The 3,609-nt window shown below is 42.5% G+C and overlaps 1 protein-coding gene across 2 annotated transcripts in view; it reads left to right on the top strand.

Annotated features, from left to right (window-relative positions):
* The window catches only part of lsg1 (large 60S subunit nuclear export GTPase 1), an 11,291-nt gene that overhangs the window by 4,452 nt on the left and 3,230 nt on the right, over window positions 1-3,609 (top strand). The window contains exons 9-13 of one of the 2 annotated variants that reach the window (XM_013999870.1): window positions 652-951; window positions 1,070-1,171; window positions 1,244-1,387; window positions 1,465-1,588; window positions 2,717-2,796. In XM_013999870.1, the coding sequence (XP_013855324.1) occupies window positions 652-951; window positions 1,070-1,171; window positions 1,244-1,387; window positions 1,465-1,588; window positions 2,717-2,796 (750 nt within the window). The remainder of the gene's footprint in view (window positions 1-651; window positions 952-1,069; window positions 1,172-1,243; window positions 1,388-1,464; window positions 1,589-2,716; window positions 2,797-3,609) is intronic. The other variant, XM_013999877.1, reaches the window with a different exon arrangement.

Below are 3,609 nucleotides of genomic sequence, written 5' to 3'. Positions count from 1 at the left end.
TGTGTTTACAGCTCCAAAACACAAGTCCAGTTGCTTCATCTTTTTACTTTTCATTAGTGTGATAATAACTATGTCCAGCCTGGGTCGCGGAGAGTATAGATCCTAAAGTTAGATACTCGGTCGATACTTTTTTCCAGCTCGTAGTTTCGTTAAAAAAAGCTTCACTGGAGCATCTCGGTCAGAGGCAGCTTCAGATATAAACACTGAACTAAAGAAGCAGGTCAGATAATTATTTAATCGGCTCTGATTAAACAACAACTTCAGATTCGATGTGCAAAATGCAGCATCCATGCTAGCTCTGTAAACAAACAAGTCGGCTGATGAGACGTCACATCTTTTACTGTGCATGCGTGTCACATCAGTGCTGTGTAGCGTTCACACGGGTCTGATGCAGGTCACATTTAAAATGTAATGTGAACGTTCACACAAAAAGATCGGATTTTTTCAAAAAATCTGAACTGAGCATTAAGACCTGCAGTGTGAACGTAGCCTATCACAGCTAAACCTTTGCTCTGTACAAAATAATCTTCTTTAATGTGCTTGAGTGATTAAATTAAAAAAAAAAAGTTTAGGTTCAGCATTATTTTTCCATTATCAGCCCTGTTGGTAGAATTGATTGAATATTTTGACATCCTCACCCTTACCTCACAGGGTGTAGAAATGGATGATCCAGAATGTGAAGACAGTGATCCAGAAGCACGTGGATCGCCATGTAATGAAGACCTGAGCCAAAAAATGATGAACGAGGAGGACGAGAGTGATGTGGAGGAGGAGGAGGAATGGCAGACCTGCTCAGAGGGTGAAGAGGAGAGAGGAGGAGGAGGAGGAGGAGCGTCCTGTGAATCCTTTCACAACTCGAGCCGGCTGCTGCAGAAGGATGAGCTGCTGAACGTGTTTAAAGACGTTCACACTGGGCCCAAATGTAAAGAGGAGCAACTGACCATAGGACTGGTGAGTGAAGAGTCACTGTAACATTTAAACTGAGTTGTTCAGTCACATAAAGGAATTACAACGTGAATCAGCTGAACGTTTCACCTGCTGAGTTCTACTTTTTCTTTGGGTCCGACAGGTCGGGTATCCCAACGTGGGGAAAAGCTCCACCATCAACACGATCCTGAGGAACAAGAAGGTTTCTGTTTCAGCCACACCTGGACACACGAAGCACTTCCAGGTGCGTCTCAATCCACCTGCCGTATCAAACCAGTTTCCATCAGCTCACTGCTCTTCTTGAACCCATAAACAGACTCTGTACGTGGAGCCGGGCCTGTGTCTGTGCGACTGCCCTGGTCTGGTCATGCCCTCGTTCCTTTCAACCAAAGCTGAGATGATCTGCTCTGGGATTCTGCCCATCGACCAGATGAGGGATCACGTACCTGCAGTGTCCCTCATATCCTTTTACAGCAACGTGGTTTCATGTTAATCTGCGAAAACTTGCGTATTAGCAGTCCTTAATGGCTTCGCCACATCTGTCACACGATCCCTCGGCACGTGTTGGAGGGCACGTACGGCATCAACATCATCAGGCCCAGAGAGGATGAAGACCCCGACAGGCCTCCCACCTCTGAGGAGCTCCTAATGGCTTACGGATGTGAGGCCAACATTCATTTATTATGTAGAAACAGTAACTGTTTCAATCGATGGGCTGTTGATAATAACCCGCCGATTTCTGTGAAAATGTGATTGACGTTTTCCGTTCAGTGCCTTTGAGTGCCGACCACAAACTGATCACCTGCAGCTCGTACTCTGCAGCTGTACAGGCCCTGTGTGACGTGAAGTGTGCGAGCAGGGTGAGCAAATCATAAACAAACATGTCTGCCGTGTGGACGTTTTACACCATCTGTAAGAGGGTACATCCTGCTACACGTGCAACGAATAAATTACCTCAGTGCGTCGACGAGTTTGATACGACTTTTAAAGAACAGAGACTCTGGGAAATACGGTGAGTTTTTAAGGCTCAGTCCAGAGAATGAAAACTAACCGCTCAGAGCAGGGATGGTTAACGCAGCCCACACTCAGCTGTATGAGCGTGAAAGACAGGAAGCCAAGCAAATAACCTGAAAAATAATTGAATTGGTTAGATGACCAGACTTTCTCAGACGTGGAAGACTGCTGGTTCTACTAGTAAACACCTCTTCAGTGACATGTACGGATACATTAATGCGCAATGTTAATATGGAAATGTTAATGTGCTTCTATTGTGAAAAGCCCGGGGGAAGTAGTTGTGTACTGAGATTTGATTGGTGCATGGAAGCTGAGTCATCCCGTTAAGCTTTATTAAATAACACATTTAGAAGAGGGAACAGTGACACAGACAGATGTACAGTAAAAGAAAAAGTCAAGAAATAATTTGTGAGAAAGGGGGCATGTAAAGCCTGGTGGCCAGCCAGCGTAATAATAATACACTTGGGCAAACCCTGAAGTTTCCACTATTTGTAATTTTTATCTTGGAAAAGTGAGTAAAAACATGTTTTTGTCTAAATTAGTTTTTTTTCCAGATAATGTAGCACTCAGCCAACCACTGCGATCAGCGGTGTAATCACCAGCATAAAACCTGATCGGTGGAGCCCTAGTTAAAACTTTGACTTTGCTTTAAAGTTTGAGGGAGATGATCTGCAGCAGTATCTTTTAAACCACATGTTTTCTCTTTAAGGTTTCCAAGTCATCCTGGTTTTGCGAAGAGACTAAATAAGATGTTGAATCTTTCTTTCTGCTTCAGATATGAGAGGTTTCATGACGGCGCACGGCCAGCCCGATCAGTCCCGATCAGCTCGGTACGTCCTGAAGGATTACGTCAACGTAAGTTTTTGATCTGTTTTTTTTATTTGTTTTTTTCTTCTTTGAGAAACTGTTTGAACTTGAAGAAGTCCAGTATCAAAGACTGTATTGTTCTGTAAGCACACAGTGTAGTTACTTTGTTAAATATTTGATCGGCTCCTCGTGTGTTCCTTCAGTTTTTCTTCCACAGTATTCCTGGTTTCGCGCCACTACCCATAATTCATAGAGGAAGCTCTGTTCTCTTTTTCCAGTTACGGTGTTGTTTACAATTAGGGGCATAGACCTTCGCTGTTTGTCAAAGCATTTTTCATTTAAATTTGGTGTAGATGGTCACATATCGGCGGTTTATATACTGTAAGGTTGTTTTAAAAAGCAGCAAGAACAATTCTTTATTAGTGGCTCACCCGTCACTGCTCACAGACTGATGAAGTTATTTCCCGATGTTAGCTAATAGCTACTACTGACATCAACTACCTCGTCTTTCCCCGAAGACACACGCATGCAAAATCATAAATATCAACCGTTCTGGTAGTAAAATGTTCATAAGCCCCTCATAATTATAATAATTTTATAGAAGTATTGTGATTAGATGGTTTCTCCCCCTTATTCTAAACATAAAATTCACAGGGCGATAGTTTGCTAGTAACTTTAAGAGATGAACTGGAGGGTTTCATACAACTGCAGTCATTTTAAATAAATGATAAACAAAAATAAATAAAGTGCCTCTAATAACTTTTTAAGCATATTTTTATTTAAGCAAACCGGACACTTTTATAGCCCCTGGGCACTAAGCTCCTCGTCTTTTAATCCTGCTATGATGGAAACAACATACAG

The sequence above is a fragment of the Austrofundulus limnaeus genome, unplaced genomic scaffold (assembly GCF_001266775.1).
Source record: "Austrofundulus limnaeus strain Quisiro unplaced genomic scaffold, Austrofundulus_limnaeus-1.0 Scaffold8, whole genome shotgun sequence".
Lineage (NCBI taxonomy): Eukaryota > Metazoa > Chordata > Actinopteri > Cyprinodontiformes > Rivulidae > Austrofundulus > Austrofundulus limnaeus.
This window is presented reverse-complemented; position numbering and strand designations above follow the sequence as displayed.